This window comes from Juglans regia, chromosome 3 (genome assembly GCF_001411555.2).
Source record: "Juglans regia cultivar Chandler chromosome 3, Walnut 2.0, whole genome shotgun sequence".
Classification (NCBI taxonomy): Eukaryota; Viridiplantae; Streptophyta; class Magnoliopsida; order Fagales; family Juglandaceae; genus Juglans; species Juglans regia.
Window position 1 is genome coordinate 27,875,903 of NC_049903.1, and position 17,158 is coordinate 27,893,060.

The window sequence follows — 17,158 nt, forward strand, 5'->3', positions numbered from 1 at the left end:
CACAAGTACTAAAGTACTGTTTAAATTCGGAAAATATTTCATCTCATCTCATCTCATCTCATCTCATCATTACAGTTTTTTTAAATTCTTATACAAAATATAATAAACAATTCAACTTTTTTAAATCTTAAAATAATAATAATATTAAAAAATAATATTTTAATAATATTTTTTTTAACTTTTAACTTTTATCTAAAATGATCTTATCTCATTTCATTTCTAAATCCAAATCAACCTAATTCTTTTGTAGTCAAGTACGCCATTAGAATTTAAAGACGAGGTAGGATCTTTTCCTATATCAAGTACCAAGGAGAAGAGTGTAAAAATAGTCTTCTCTATTCTCTCTCGAGGAAAAATAGAGGTGGAGGAAAAGTCTTCATGGATACATATGGATAATTTATATATATATTTTTAGTTTCCTTTTCTATTTTGTTTTTGTTTTTTTTTTTTTGTAGGCATTCTATTTTGTTTCTTTTATTTGGAGTTTGGATGATATTGTATTTTTCAATTTGATTTTCTCTATTTTTGTTTTTAAAATTTTAAGTTTATTATGGAGAATGAATGCATATGGATAATTTTGATACTTTTTTTCAACCCTTTTTAGGCTATTTTTAAGCACAAAATGCGAAAATAAAGTTAAATAATTGTATTATTCAAAATTGTTAACATTGTGGGCTTTTTTTTTTATACGGATGGGCTAAAAATATACATTGTGGGCTTTTTTGTATATTGATGGGCTTTTTGTATGATTGAGCCCCCATTTTACACTTGCTCAAACTCATATGGAGCGAATGGACTAACCAGACTGATAACTAATGGTCTGGTCCGATCCCTAGGGGTCTTCGGTCCAGTTCAGTCTAGAAAAGGGTGGTTTGAAATTTTTAGTCTGGTCCAAAAATCTCCTTACAGACTGACCGGACCAGACCGATTACACCTCTATCCAAAGCCTAGGAATGAAACCCATGTGAAGGTTTGGTGGTCGAAAAGGTAAGGCAGCCATGGGAGGCAATTGACTACCCTGGTCCTGGCAATAGAAATGACTCAAAAAATTATTTTGGAAGGAATGAAGGAGGCGGAGTAATTTACAGAGAGAGAGAAATTCATAAGAAAATTAACAGAGTTAAAGGGGAAATGGCTAGAGATCCTCATACTGAAGATTTGGTAGGAATGGAGGAGTGCTTGAAAGTGAAATAGGAGGAGGATTTCCCAAATTTTACAACTTACCAATGTACACAAACCCTCCCACTGTGATTTGAAAAAGCTTTTATGATGGGTACGAAATCATTCTTAAGTGGTTGTAATATGCAACTGTGTAGCCAAACCAAGCACTTCCTATTGATGGTCTTTTTTATGAGAGAATACAACCCTTTTGTCATTGATAAGGCTCTAATACCACTGTTGGTTTGTGGATTGAATTTATGAGAATCTCATAAGGGTGTTTGTTTCATGGGTTGGTGTTGGATAGAGGACTAAAGTTGTGCAATTGTTGTACATCTGGTCCCTATTTATAGACATATACGCAGCAGTTGGCAAGAGGCATAACTATTGGATTAAATCCAACAATTTTCCTCAATCAACGTCTCCCATAGGAAACCGTCACCATGGGGAGGGTGAAAATTGTTTTGTGTGGCCACCCCATGCATCTACAACGTGAGGGCTTTGCCAGCATAAGGGGACAGATCACCAATGGGGTTGAATGAAAAGAAAGATGAGGGACACTCTATTGATTTGGCGAAGAAAATAGTTGCAGGTGCTGCAAAGTGCAGCTAGTCCAACATGTGGGTGAGCAAGCACCTTGCGGAAGGCCTGACAGATACCACCTGAGCACGGGGTGGAGATGAGCGTCTCACCTTATGGTAGGTGAGCTAGAAAAGTCATCTACCATGAAGGCGAGAACGAGCAGCTGAATAGGCTGATGGCTCTTATGAGACAAGAGCTACTTGCTCAAGGTGAACAATGGTCTATGACAAACTAGAGTAGATATGAGAGTTTTTTAGAACCACATGAAAAATGCTCAAAAGAGTGGTAGTGTCATACGTAGAAGCCCACACTCCACCTAAAGGATCACATCTGGAGTGCATCTGCTAAAGGGGTTACTACTCGGGAAGTCATATCATCTAAACCCAGAGATATAGCTCGACACCACGTGGAAGACCCTTATTCAAGGAAAGAACTAGGGAGTTGGCAGGTAGTAAAGGAGTATCGACTATGCCCTAGCTGGTTGTCTCTATCATCCTGTAGTGCAATAGAAGAAGCTAAAGGACTCATATCCAAGCATACCTCGAGTTAGAAGTATTTCAGAAGGACGTTTGACAGTCTTGTCCTATAAAAAGGGATTTGGGCATGCGAAAAAATCTCATTTTTGAGATCCTAAGCACCTGAAATCTCGTGAAGCCAGATTCTTCAAAGAGGCAAGGAAGCAGTGGAGCAACGAAGTAGCAAACTGTACGTTGTGAGGTAGGTTAGCTTCTAAGACAAAACTGGAGAATGTGGGGTGAATGTTGTATGTAAGAAGCATTTGCATATTCTGTAACCTTCCTCATTTTTTTACATAAATAAATCTGTTTTGGATCGTTATGCTTATCTTATGTTCATTTCCTGTTTTTCCAAGACTTTGAATGTATTAGACTGTTTTTAGCTAATTCCCTATTTTTGGTGTGTGTATCTATATCTCTATGTAGTATGTGTACCGTGCATCAACCTTCATGGGTGGGACGAAGTTCCCCGTGCCCATTCCTGCAAGACGTCAACATGAGCTTCAGACGGGTAGAGGAATTCACCATGAATGATTGGGGTAGGGCGGTATTATGTTGGCCTCACGTGATAGTCGAGATGCAGAATCCCCTGGCATATCAGAGCTATGGAGCAACTCATCCATGTTTTCCCATTAGGCGATGAAATGTCTGTGTGGTGAATCTCTATCTAAACATGAATAAATCTGTTTTGATCATTATGTTTATCTTATGTTCAATTCCTATTTTCTGAGACTTTGAATGTGTTTGCTATTTTTGCCCCTTACATCTCAGTATGAATACCTATATCTTTGTGTAAGTAAGTGTATCATGCGTCAATAATCATGGGATGAGATGGAGTTCCCCCGACCATTCCATCAAGATGTCACCACGAGCTTCAAATGGGTAGAGGGATTCTCCGTGAATGATTGGGGTGGGGCTAGCCTCACCTGATAGTTAGTATGTAAAATCTCCCAGCGTATCACGTGTTGGTGTCTTCGACTTGATTTTCCGGGTAGACGTTCCCTGGTGCAACATGTTCTCTCTCTATGAAAGTTAACTTGTGTTAGAGTCCAAGCGAGCTGGCTTGCACCATGTCAATCGAAAGAAAAATTTCTCCGATGTCAAACGGTGGAGCAGCTCATCCCCTGTTTGTCCATCAGGCGACGAATGTTTGTGTGACAAATATTTATGTGATGAGCCTATGTGTGATGGCAATTGTGCATGTGGAACCAATATGATTTTATGGATTTGACCTATTGGAGTGAATGGTGATTCATTGCTTAAATAATACTCATGCTTTAAAATACGTTGCGTAAGAGGGTAAGAGGGTAACTCCTCAAAGGGTGATTCATCATCATGCTTATATATATATATATATATATATATATGTGTGTGTTTCACTACGAGAGTGATTCCTCCCCATATTTTACGGACCCATGTATCTATGCCTTAGAGTGTGATTCCTCGTCAAAGTATACATATGTGTCCTTTCAATATGTACATGAACTGCTCATTGTATATTCATAAGCATTATCTCTCATTAGCAGTTTTTATTGTGGCTGTCTAACCTACCTATGGTTTCATTTTCGGAACCATAGACTTTGATGCAGAGTTAGAACTAGGACTGATATCAGGGAAGAAGAGCCGACCTCGTCCGAACCTTAAAGACGGAGGCTTGTCTCTTTCGTAGGAGCAATACATCATTTTGAATTGTACTTAGTACATTCTAAGGGGTGACCAATTGTATTTAGTCTACCACCCGTTAGGCGATAAATATATTATTTGGGTTGTATGTAACTCCATGTTAATACTTATGAGGAATGACAATAATCATTTCTAAGATTGTGTTATAGATTTTTGGTACTACAAGATCTAGTTTACCAACTAAACTTATGTCTTTTCCGTTGCGATCATATACATATTCAACACGTGCACTTCCATTTGGATGAGGCACACCTGACCCAACCAAACTCTAGGTGTTAACCCTTTGGCTGGCACCCTTGGTACCACGAAACCTTGCTAGGACCTTTACACGAGGGACGAGGCACCACATACAATTTCTTCTTGGGATGATGCAAAATCGTAAGCCTTTATTGGAGAAGCAGGTGGTGCAAGACGCATGCTTTTCATCTAGTAGGGATGTGAAGATGCAATTTGACATTAGTAACAGAGGTGATATACATTGCTATTCCTCTATGGTCAGAGTCGTGGTCACTATTTGATCCAAAGTTCGCCCATAGTCATGGATATGGTTCCAAGGCTCTTGATCACTATTGGCATGTTCCAACGGAAGAGGTGCTTGTTGTCAACAACACTTTTGAAAAAGATGTCTCCAATTGGGGATTTCACATATGCCTATATAAAAAAAGGGCCTAAAGTTAAGCGGGCTTAGAGTGGTCGACGAGAAACAAAATCAACTTCGGTGCATCATAAGAGGAGGGGGCCAACCCAAGATAAAGGCACATTTTGGACCTACAGATGATATATCACTCATTCATATATCAAAGCGGCCTACAAATGATATATGTGTTCATCAATTTCCTTGGATCTCCCTACATTACTGTCCACTTGTCTCACTACTCGTTAGTCGGAGATTTCATTCCTTGGAAGGATTTGATGGATTTGATTCAGTTTTATATGACACTTTGCTACTTGATAAGTTGATGGTGCTTGCCTTTTGTGCTGATGGTGTCATATTTTTTACACCCTCCTACGAGTCACTTTATATTGTGAAGTCACTACTGATTTTCACAAATTTCTAGGTCATAGCATATAAAGTTATATGAAGTTCATGTATCTATTCGTATGCATGGATGGATATCTGTGCATTTATAATTTCTGGATCAAAACTCTGCTCATGGCTTTTTCCTCTTACCAATTGTACACTTGTACTTATCTCGCACACCTCAACTTGAGGTCCTTTGGTTTTAAATTGTACTTTTCTCGTACATCTCTTTTAGAGAAGTGCTACAATTATAAAGAGATTGTATAAAAGTAAACGTATAAACTAACATGATTTCATATGATTCGTTATATTTATTTTACAATAAAAATAATTTTACAATCTGACGTACTACATCAAGCCACGTCAATTTATACGTTTACTTTTATATAATTTCTTTGTAACTAAAATATTTCTCCATCTTTTATATTTGTTGTTAGAGGGAAAGTACGCCAGTGGAGTAGGTTTAGGAAGCACATAAGAGGGTGATGGTTGCAAACCACCCAGATGCTGGTGGATCTAAGATTAATGAAGCAACAGACTTGATGCTTGGAAAAAGGAAGAGTTGCACCTCTGTATTTTGATGGCTGCAGCTCTTACATGCAAAGACGATCATACAAAAGTTGTAGTGGGTTTTATGAAGATTGAGATGATGTTATCGAGGGCAATGATTATGCAGTCCTCACCCAATAATGGGTCATGAGCTCGACCATTTTTTATGAACACAAAAAATGTCCACCAGATTTTAGGACAACTTTTCTCCTAGGATTCTCTCGTTCTCCCATGTACTATGCTTCAAATGCGTGCATAATTTGTCCATTATTTATGAGAAAAGTTCGTTATATAGTCACTTTTATTTATTTTTTGTACACTTCACTGATGTGATTGACCAAAACAGTTATTTTATATTTAAAAAAAAAGTGACGCAGCCAATCACATTAGTAGAATGCGCAAAGAATACGCAAAAGTGACTACACATAAATCAATTATTATGAGAATTGATGGTTGTGATTGTGACTTGTGATCACTTTGAACAAGAGTTGTGCTATATATGCTTAACTCATATCTCATTCTTATTACTAATGTTAATTTGACATTGCCCATCAACTGTACTTTTTTATTGAAAAATGAAAAACCAATATGTAGATATGAGATAAGAGCGAGACGAAAGTGTAACATAGCAACTCCACTTTCATCTCACTATATTCATCTCACAGTTCCTGCAAAACACAATTATTTTGTGGATGAAAACAGCCTCCTTTCGGGACATTCAGGAGCTAAGAGTGGACTTTGTATGTAATAATGAATATATGTAATAATGAAAACAGCTATTTTTGGACATATGTAATAATGAATATATATATATATATATATATATAATATATATATATATGCATTTGATCGTTGTAACTGGATAAACTCAGGGAGTTATGTTATTATTTTGTAATGAGCAAGCTTGAAAATAGTAAATCATAATGTAAAAATCAAATCAACATAATGTCTATCTTGCTGTGTGTAATAGCCAAACGATTATCTTTAACCCGATATCTAAATATGGAACCTTTTAGCCGCAGGGGAGAAAGAGTCTTTACATAACTCTTGTGCATAATGTTGCTGCCTCTTTGCTTTTCAACCTCTCATTGGAAGTGCTAATCGTCAGCGATTATGAAATGGACAGAAGTTAAGTGCCCATCTTTCATGCTCCAAGAGAATAGGAGCAACTCTTGGTATTTACATCCGAATTTCCTGTAAAAACTGATATCTTTGTCATATTTTATCATCATCAATCATATCATTCTGTTGTGGGATTCAGCAACAGCTATATCATCCCCTTCTGATGGTGTTTGTTCCATTTCGACTTTCAAGTCGAGTGGACCTCGAGGGACTCCAAAAAGTGTGGAAAATATCTGTCTATGGCATTCGTCGCAGAAAAAGAAATAGGATAGATGGCCTTCGTTTGGGAGCTTATGCACAATGGCCTCCGGTAGAACCCGGACTATGTAGTCGACCACTGATGGTGGGATTACCCGATCATCCATTCCCTATTCGGCATTCATACAGAAATGATGTCAACAGAATTTTAAAAGTAAGCTGCATAATTATTTTGAAACTTCTAAGCAAGACTTCTTTTAATCCAATTAAATTACCGAGGATATCTTATCCTGCTGGCTGCTACTATTCACTTTAACTCATGGATAGTGGAACATGGCAATCAGTAAAAACACTTGGGGAGAGGAATGTAGGTCTGATATCCTTTTAGGGAATTTCCAGAAAATCACTTTAGACAACTTTTATAAACAGGAACTGTAGAAGCATCAGTCTATTGTTATGCACAACAAAGAAGCAAGAGGTAAACCTGCCATATGTGTATTGGGCCTAGGAATCCTGTCAACTCACATTCCGCTTGACTCCACAATGACCTTAGCCAAGAAAGAATGCCTCTTCTCTGACACTTCCTCTGCACCTGAAGATCTGCTGGGCTAAAACCCCAAACTGAAACCTGAAGCTCGGCTTCCTCTACGAATGGTTTTGGATTCCACTGGCGGATTGACTCCTCCACATCCCTATGCCAAAACTCTTCAAATATTGACTTTTCAATCAGGATTTTGTCCTGAATATGTCAAGATTTTCTTCAAATAAGTCATTGCGCTAGCATTTTCAATTAGAATGCAACTAAATTGTACGTTTCACCCCAAAAAAACAGCTTTGTAGGAAACTGCTTTGTAAAAAAATCAAAGATGGCAATGACATGACTCACCTTCTCTCCCAGTGACAGATACAACTGATTATCAATCCGATCATGCTTCCCAGATAGGAAGCTTTGCTGATAGAAATAGGAGAGGAACTTTGGGAATCTACGAGCTAAGAATTGCAATAACTTTCTTCTTGGCACCCAGGTTTCCCACATTTTTTTCATCTCTTCTTTAGTCATGCCCCGCTCATATGGATTAACCATTGGGGCCAACATGGCTGCGCCTGTGTATTAAGAGTAGACACACCATAAATTAAATTATGTTTGATTTTTACCTACTTATGGTGCTTCCATTACAAAAACAAGAAAAAGAAGGGACAAGGGCTGAAGATGAAAGGAGGCAACCGACATGATCCAAGATATTGAGCTCCAGTTTTTTTTTTTTTTTTTTGCTACATGATATTGAGCTCCAATTATTTGTGGAAACATATCAATTGGTTGAACCATTCATACGTTACACTACCATGCATAAAATCCATAAAACTATCACTCAAATGCATTGACAAAATTGAAATTAAAAGTTTATTGGCATAGCCACATAATATAAGTCTTGTTCGCAACAAAAAGTTTTGCAAGTTTTTCCACATTTCTCCAACTTTTCTGATAACTTCAGTTCTTAGCATACAGTTTTTAAAAAAATTCTATTTCAACTTTTTATATAATCATTATCCAAACACAAAAATAATAAAACTTCTACAAGCTTAAAAAAAAAAAAACTCTTAAAAATTATATTCAAACAAGTTTTCAACTTCACATATCTATTTTTGCAAACTCCAATACGAAACTTATTTAAAAAAAAAACAAAAAAAAATATTCAAAATTTTCTCTCTTCTTTCCAAAAATCCAATAAACAATACATCTAAAAAAATTCTCAAAACTCTCAAAATCTTTCATAACCAAACATATCATAATAGTCACAGACAGCAAATACTCAAATTCGGCATGCCATAAACCTACAACTGTCCAAACATTTCAAAAATTTCCTTTATAATTAATTGAAAGCACCGGGCTTAATCTCATTAATCATATTTTGCCGACCTCATCTACCTTTATGCAAAACAAGTTGCTTCGAATTCTTTCATGGAACTTTCTTACTTGCATCTATGCTCACAGGAAACAAATATTAACTTGCCATTCATTTCTTGATATAAGTCAAACAGGAACAAACAGCTCTCAGGGGGAAACAAATTACCAGAACCATCAGGCTATCGCCATATGAAGGCCGGTAAGGTGGTTAAACTTAAATTGTAAGACTCAATATAACATAAGATTCAAATATATTCAAACACTAGAATAATTTAGAAAAGAAATAAAAACATTGGTATACCCGCAATTCTGTTAGGAATGTATCTAAGCGCAGCCCAAGCATGCATTGCTCCACTTGAGTAGCCCAGCAGCCAGAACTTGTCACTGATACCAACCGCATTAGAAAGGTACAACATATCAAATGCTGATGAATTAAGATTACGGCCGAGATGAGGATCGCTCTCCCCAAAACCAGGAAGATCATATGTGACCAAGCGAACACCATACTCTTCAAGCAATGACATTTTAACTCCCGGTATACCTTTCATTCAGAAATTACTTAGAAAATAAGCATCCAGTCTTATTAATTTCCACCAAGACCATGCATTAGAGTAACGTGGATACCACTTGAAAGTGTTGAAGATTTATTGGTTTTTACCTGCAAGCCTTGAGGAAAGAAAAGAATGTGGAGCGATAAGGGAAAATCTTGCTCTATCAGCTGGAACACCTTGCTCACGATAAGCAATGCGTCTACCATCTGGAAGTAGTATATGGCTTGCACTTGGAGGATGTATACGCACTTTCTTTACCAGTGGAACTAAGCTGTCATTTTTGGTATTTAAATTCATGGCTGCGCATGGTTTTAAAGATCTCAATAAATGTTCTTCCATCATATACCACAAAAGGAAAAATAAAAGAAAGAATATTGATGGCTGTTCCCATGATGCTACTGGAGGTGTCTGACCAAAAAAAATAATAGTTAGTTACAATCTCAACGGTGATGTTTCTCACAATTGCGGAGTTCCATGGAGTTGCTATGGAGTTACTGCAACCAACCCCAAAGGGTGTCAAGCTGATGTCCATGAAAGCAATGGTGTCCACCACTAATGAAAGAAGTACTAAACCATCTCGACAAAAAGGAAGGAGTCTGGTCAATGACGTGACAAAAAAAAGTGAAATTTATCAAATTTTACAGGAACTACTAATTTTTTCACTAAATCTGGTTGGTTTTATCACACAAAATACAACTTGGTTATTTAATACGTAGGACCAAGATCACAAATCGTGAACCATAGGGAGACTCGGCGTTGGAACTCAACTTGGCAATTAAGGCAAGTGATTTTCACCAATCCGGCTACCAGAAACAAAATGAAATAAGCAAATTACAGGCAGATTATAACTAGCATCTTCTTCTACTCAAGCTTTTCAAGTAGATATTCATCCACTATTTTCATGCCAAATTAGGTAGTTCCAAAGTCTGAACTCGAACAAAGCTTATTAATTATTATTATAGGAACGAATTGCAGATTGCATGACAATTAAAAAAACAATATGTTTCCTTCCTATAAATTCCCAATTAAACCGAAGGGGAGAAAAAATAACGAAAAGAAAAAACATAGAATATGGTTATAATCTATTCACCTGCAACTGCAAGAATGAAAACGAAGAATATCACGGACCACGCGTGAGCCGGATGGCGATCCTCCGGTAAAAACTCATTCAAGAACTTCAATCTGCCCGAAACGTTAGCGCACGGCTTCTGAAGCTTCCGTACGATGTACGAATCATCGGTCAGAAGGCTCTGCTGTGCGATGTCTCTACAGCCTCTGCCAAATTCCAGGAGTATTTCTCCCCAAGCCACCGCGAATCCCTTGACCTGATCCTTCAGGCTCTCCGTTTCCTCCGATTCCTTGGTCCGCGAATCGCCTGATACGAACTCCGAGCTTGTCGTCTCAAACCACGGTGGAAAGATTCCGATCGGTTCCCCAGCGTACCGTATACCGTTGTCATCTACCAGACTCGACAGCTCTTCCGGCCAAGAGTTCGATCCTCTCACTTCCGACATTGCCACTGAAAAAGCTCTCAGTTAAGAACACTGAAACACGAACCTCCCTCAAACTTCAATACTGTTGAGCCATACACAAGAGAGAGAGAGAGAGAGAGAGTGACGAAAGAGAGATGCGATTGCTTCAATCAGGAACTTAAAAACCAAAAAAGAAAGTAAGATTCAATGTCCAGGCACTAGAAAACAGAGCTGGAACTGCAACTTTCCAAGCGTGATAAGTCAAGCCAGCTTTGTTTAATTTCAAAAGAAGATAAACACTGAACCGACCACCATTTTCAAAGCAAACGAAGGTACCCAAACAAATATATAAATAGAAGTTGAAAAAAAAAAATAATCACTTATAATTAAGAAGAAAAAGGCAAAAGCACCTCTGCCTTTTAACTTTCCGAGCACTCATACCGTTGGGAGTCTGGGACTCTCAGAATCTGAGGTTGTCCTCGTAGTATTTTACATGTTATCTAAACTTTATGCCGAATTGGTTCCTAAACTAATCTCAGCCGTTAATGACCCGGCCGCTCGGTGCCTATAAAGGTTTTGCCTCTCGCTCGTCCGGTCGAGACTCGACGATGAGGACGAACCGTCCGATGAGGTCACTCTGAGAAAAGTGACGTCTAGGATCTGGCCACGTGGTCAACTGCAACGCCGCGCGTGCGCGTGTAATGGCTGCAGTCGTTTCAGTCGGTGCTTGTCGGGTTGCTGTGTGATGATGTGTGAGAGGAAATGGAATAAAATGTTGTTGAAGTAAACAAAAAGATAGTTCTTTTATAATATTTTATCCTTTCTTTTTTAGAAATAATTTATACAAATTTTAAATAAATAAATCACATATAAATTTATATAAAAAATTAAATTATATATTAAAAAAATATAAAAAAAATTATTATTTATTAATAAGACCGATTATTTTATAAAAAATTTATATAAAATTTATCTATTTAAGATTTATATCTAACATTACTTTTTTTATAAAAATTTAATTTACATTTTGAAATGTAATTGAGAGAAATAATAATAGGTAAAAAAGCCAAGGTTAAACATTATATAATTATTTTAAAAAAATTAAATATAAAACTTATATAAAAAAATTAATTTTTATAGAATAAACTCCACAACCGACGTTACTCATAAAGAAATAGACATTAACTTTGTTAAAAACATTCTCTTTTAATTTTTTATTTAAAGACGTATTATAATATTTATTATTATCTATATAAGTATTTTAAATAATATTAAATAACAACAAATAATATAGTGCCTACTTTCTATTTCTATCTCTCACACTATTTCTATTATAAATTTAGCTTTTTAACAACTCCTGAGATTAGAAGAAACGAGAGGGAATGCTTATAATCTATAATATTTCTAGCAGGTTTGGGAGGTGAGATGAGTTAATTAATTTTTTATTTTTAAGAAATTAGAGAAATAAAATTGAATAAAAAATATAATAAAGTTAAAATATTATAAGAATATAGTTTTATAATATTATTTTTGTTTGAAATTTAAAAAAATTAGAATTATTTTTTATTTTTTATTTAAAATTTTGAAAAAGTGGTAATGATTAGTTTGAAAAAGTTGTAATGATGAGTTTAAAAATTTTGTATTTGAATTATGTTTGAGAATAAGATGAAATAAAATAAAATAAGATTAGATGAAAATTTTATGTCTCATCTCATGCCCAAACCTACCAATTATCGCTGTTTTTTTTCACCCATATACTCTCTTTCATTTTTCTCTACTCACCCCTTTATTGAAATGGATTCCTGATAACTTTTACCACCATTTCATAGATTAACTGTTGAACAAAACAGAGTGAATACATAGAGGAGGGTCCTCCATATCCACTATACAGTTTAGTATCAACAAAGCATTTTTGCCTAGTGTATGAGCTAGTAAATTTGTAGCTCGATATGTATGCTTAATTTTACAAGCATCAAAACAAGTGAACCTAGCTCTAATTTTAGATATGGTCAAACCAAAATAACTGTCATCTTCTAGTTGTTGTTGAGTTGCCTCTACTACTCTTTTTGAGTCACCTTCCATTACAACCTTCATCATTCCCAGATCAATGCCAAACTTGATAGCTGTGAGAGCTGCCATTATTTCTGCTAGTTGTGGCTCAGGAGATGATACTTGGTTCTTCCTCATAGTAGCCAAGAAATTTCTTATTCATCTCTTAGCATTATGTCAATTCCTATCTTGCAACATTGTTTATCAACTACTACATCCCAGTTGATTTTACAAAAACCTGGTGGAGGTGGCATCCACGTGGTATCAGTTGTAGTAGATGTTGTTGGTTGAATGCAAGCCCTGTGTATTGGTGAGGCTAAGTCTTGTAGCATTTGCTGGTTCTTGTGTGTCACAGAGTTAGGATCAATCATAATGTTTTTAAAGACATATTGATTCCTTCTCCACCACATGCTGCATAGGATCATAGAAAATTTTGTCATTTCCTCTTAAATAAGCTTCTTGAACATGTCTTCCACTAGGTTCTTGAAACTACTGTAATGTATCTTGATTTTTTGAATTTTCCTTGAACATTGACCCAAGATATCTGCAGCTGAGGCACATTCCTATAGTATATGCTCAATTGTTTCTGCAGATTGGACATGTTGGATCTTCCAAAGTTTTCTTCTTGCATATATTAACTTTAGTGGGTAAAATATTGAGGCAAGCTCTCCACATGAAATTCTTGGTTACTAGGGTGATTGGTAGCTTCCAAATCCTGGTCCATTCTTCTTGAGTTTGAGTTGTTTGAGAGCACTGACCATTTTGCCTGTCTTGAATTTTCCCTTGAAGATAATATGTACTCCTCACTATGAATATTCCATTGGCTGTGCATCTCCATCTTAGAGTGTCTTTTCTATTACAATTTATAAGGGGGATCTGACTTATAAGATCAGCTTCTTCCTGTGAAAATGTTGCCTAGATTAGGTTAAGATCCCAGACCATTGTTTCTTCTTCAATAAGAACCTTACCTTTTACTTCTAGCCACAAGATTTTAACACCAGTTTGAGATTTGAATGAAGTGGGTTGTGGTAGCCATTTATCCTGCCATATTCTAACTGACTTACCATTCTCAATTCTCCATGCTTCTTGTAACAGTGGCCTAGCTGATAGGATACTTCTCCAAATATACGAGGGGTTGTTTCCCAACTTGGCATTGAAAAAACTGGTATTGGAAAAGGATTTTTTTTTTTTAACACAGTTGCTGTTAAAGAATTAGGATTTTTAAGAATCTTCCAACCTTGCTTGGCTAACAAAGAAGATTAAAGTTTTTATAGTCTTTAAACCCCAATCCCCCTGCAACTTTTGATCTTCCCATTTGCTGCCAATTAACCCAGCTAAGCTTCATTTCTTGATTAATCTGACCCTACTAGTATCCTTTCATCAATTCGTTAAGTTCTTATAGCAATTCTTTAGGCAATTTGAGGACTCCCATAGAGTAGGTAGGAATTGCTTGTATCATTGACTTAAGCAACACTTTATTGCCAGCTTTTGATAAAAACTTCATTTTCCAATTACTAAGTTTGCCTCTCACCTTATCCAAAATACTTTTTGAATGCTTTAGTTCTGGACCTACCTACCAAAGCTAGTAAATTAGTAATCCTAGATAAGTCTCATAGGAAGTAGTAAATCTCACTCATGCAACACTGAGAATACTATTTCTTGTAGAATCCTTTGTGTTCTGACTAAAGAATATAGTAGATTTTTCTTTGTTCATTCTTTGACCAGAAGCTGATTCATATAGACCTATCAAATGAAGCATTCTACTCCATTGTATTGATGAAGCTTGACAGAATAACAAGCAATCATCTACAAAGAACAGATGACTTATTGTGAACTGTTTTCTTGCCATAGGTAGTCCAGAAATTACATTTTCACTTTCTACTTTGTAGAGTAATTGGTTAAGTGCTTCAAAGCAGATTATGAATAGACAGGCTGATTCCTCTTGAGGGCAAAAAACCTGGTTGAGGAGTTCCATTAATTAAGAGGGAGTAAGAAATTGTTTTAACACAACTTTGTATGAGATCTGTCCATTTTTTGTCAAATCTCAACCTCTCCATTACTGCCTCTATAAAGCTTTATTTCAATCTGTCATATGCTTTGCTAATGACCATCTTTAAAGCCATGATAACTTTAATTGTTTAGTTGCAAGAAAGCTGCATATTGTTGTACGTATTGAAGATTATATTAGAAAGCTCATCTCTTTAATTATCAAATAAAAATGATATTAATAAGTGTATTTCTATAAAATACAGTTCATAAATAGAAATATAAACTATGAAAATGGCATATTAGTAATCTTATTACAATATATTATTTTTTATATGTGACACCCCAACGCTCCTTGAGATTTGACGGAAAATAATGATGTCAAGAATGTGCTCACATAGGTCACACCTCACGTCATTATGATACTAAGAGTATTGGCATTGGCTTCATCAAAATTATATCTAAAATTTGATGAAAAGTACATGATTTTTAAAAATCCAAAACCTCCATAGCCATAACCCCACATTGAATTAGATATTGAATTCATCAAAATAATAATATAATATTATTTTTTAATAAAAATATTTTTATTTTTTTCATATTTTACAATTACACTACTCATATGTTAATTAATAATTTAATTTGATTCTTACATTATTATTATAAGACAGTTGGAAATAAAATGTGAATAAAAAAGATATTTGGAGATTAAAAGTGAATAAAAAAAAGATTTGATGAGTGAATAGTAGCTCTTCAAATTTGAAGAAACCCATCTATTTACTATAGCTCAAAGTTTCACACTTATCTTTTTGATTAATCCAATGCAGCTCTATTTTGATGAAATTCATCATATTTTACATTTGAATAGGCTTTTGATAAAACCAATGCCAATGCTCTGTGTGTTCATAGAGCACGAGCAGTAGCTAAAGTTTGGTTAAATTTTGGTTAAGAAATTTATTTTTATAAATTTAACTAGTTACTTTTCAATAATATTAAATAATAAACTCTATAAATCTATCATTATTATATTAAAATATTAATTTTGTTATTTTCATTTATTTTAATTCTATTTGTAATTAAAATATTTATTTATTATTTAAAAAAATACACATTAATTTTCTAACATTTATATTCAATAAATAAAACACCACACACACACACACACAAAAGAGAAAAAAAAAAAAAAAGAATTTTCAATAATGAATTATCCCAACGACAGTATGCAGATAAATAAAAAAAAACTTCAACTTGCATGGCGCTTGCATAAACACAATCATCAACTTTAGAGTACTAAAGTAGAGAACATAAATGGGCATGCCAGATTGCACGTATTTTATACGAGAGAGATGCCAACCCAAAATGACTAGGGCTAAACAAAAATTCGAAAATCTGACTCCAACTCTGACAAGTCAGAGTCAGAGTCGGAGGTTTTTTCCCTAAGAAGTTGGAGTCAGAGGTGTAGTTGAACCGACTTCGACTCCGATACTATGACTCCGACTCAGACTTTGTCCTCTGACTCTGATTATGATTTTGACTCCGCCTCTGACTCTGACTCCGATATTATATATATTTTATAAATATATTTGTGTTTTCTATATATTAATCATAAAAATTTTATATAATTATATTTTATATAGTTAGTTAAACTCCATACTTTAGTAGCATGAGATCCTTATTATTAAATAATATATTTATACTATAATATATATAGACTAAATTGACTAATAATAGTTTAGTATATGTAAATATCATACTATTACAATATTACTACCATGTAACAATAAATTGCTAATATATAAATATAATAACATGTAATGCTAATGTATAATAACTAAAATATAATAACATGTAATAGTAATGTATAATAACTAAAGTATGAAAACATATAATAGTAATGTATAATAACTAATGTTCCAATATATAATATATAATCACTAGTGACTAGTATAATAAATTAAATATAGAATACTAAGTCTAGTATACAATTAAGTTAGAAACTAATATTTTTTTTTGGAAAGAAAAAGAAAAACTCTTCATTAATCAAAGTACCTCAAATGAGGGAAACAATACAAGATGGACAACTCTAACTCAACAGCATTTTCAGAAATGCTTAATGCACTTTTTGCTAGTGCATCTTCTACAATGTTTGACCCCCTTTTTATATGAACCACTTCCCAATAATCTAAATGAGCAAGACCATTTTTAATATCCCAAATAATGGCCCTCGAGTAATGGCAAGAATCCTCTACCTATTTTATGTAGTTAACAACATTTAAAGCATTACCCTCAAGGATTATCTTTCTAATATCAATCTCCAATACAAATTATATTGCATGATAAGCTCCCAATGATTTAGCTGTATGAGA

General features: G+C 34.9%; 1 protein-coding gene across 4 annotated transcripts; it reads right to left on the reverse strand.

Moving 5' to 3' along the window:
* Window positions 1-6,366: 6,366 nt before the first annotated feature.
* On the reverse strand, window positions 6,367-11,310 carry LOC108979169. 4 transcript variants are annotated; one of them, XM_035688612.1, is made up of 7 exons: window positions 11,199-11,310; window positions 10,376-10,804; window positions 9,393-9,584; window positions 9,036-9,275; window positions 7,715-7,932; window positions 7,313-7,567; window positions 6,367-6,998 (listed from the first exon to the last, which is right to left on the reverse strand). In XM_035688612.1, exons 2-7 carry the CDS (start codon window positions 10,797-10,799, stop codon window positions 6,744-6,746), a joined length of 1,584 nt encoding a protein of 527 aa, XP_035544505.1. In that variant the 5' UTR covers window positions 10,800-10,804; window positions 11,199-11,310; the 3' UTR covers window positions 6,367-6,743. The 4 variants fall into 4 exon arrangements, with proteins under 4 accessions (XP_035544505.1, XP_035544503.1, XP_035544504.1 ...); XM_035688610.1 differs by having other exon boundaries at window positions 10,376-10,860; XM_035688611.1 differs by having other exon boundaries at window positions 11,168-11,310.
* Between the last annotated feature and the right edge of the window lie 5,848 nt (window positions 11,311-17,158).